We start from the raw sequence: 298 nt of genomic DNA on the forward strand, positions 1-298 counted from the left end.
AAAAGCTGGCACCTTTTGGGACTGGACAGTGATGCCGAAGGAGGGGTCGAGGGAAGCGGCAACGGCGGCCTCGGCGGAGTCCTTGGAGCGGAAGGCGATGCAGCCGACGCCGTCGCGGTCGATGCGGATGCGGGAGATGGAGCCGTAGATCTCGAACCGCGATTTCAGGTCCAGCACCGAGCAGTCCGGAGCCAGTCCCATCACCACCAACGCCGGCGGCGGCGCCGGCTTGGCGATCGGCTTGTCTACCACCTCCTCTTCCGGCGCCGGAGGGTGGGGCCGATGCCTTTTCGCGGCG

At 67.4% G+C, this 298-nt stretch overlaps 1 protein-coding gene across 1 annotated transcript; it reads right to left on the reverse strand.

The window, feature by feature from the left end:
• Nucleotides 1-12: 12 nt before the first annotated feature.
• Nucleotides 13-294, reverse strand: LOC112094754 (uncharacterized protein At1g27050-like; the record flags this gene model as incomplete). Its single annotated transcript, XM_024176458.1, has 1 exon — nucleotides 13-294. A coding segment is annotated over one exon (282 nt), but the record flags the coding sequence as incomplete, so codon positions are not given.
• Nucleotides 295-298: the final 4 nt, after the last annotated feature.

Source organism: Morus notabilis, unplaced genomic scaffold (assembly GCF_000414095.1).
Source record: "Morus notabilis unplaced genomic scaffold, ASM41409v2 C11059922, whole genome shotgun sequence".
NCBI lineage: Eukaryota > Viridiplantae > Streptophyta > Magnoliopsida > Rosales > Moraceae > Morus > Morus notabilis.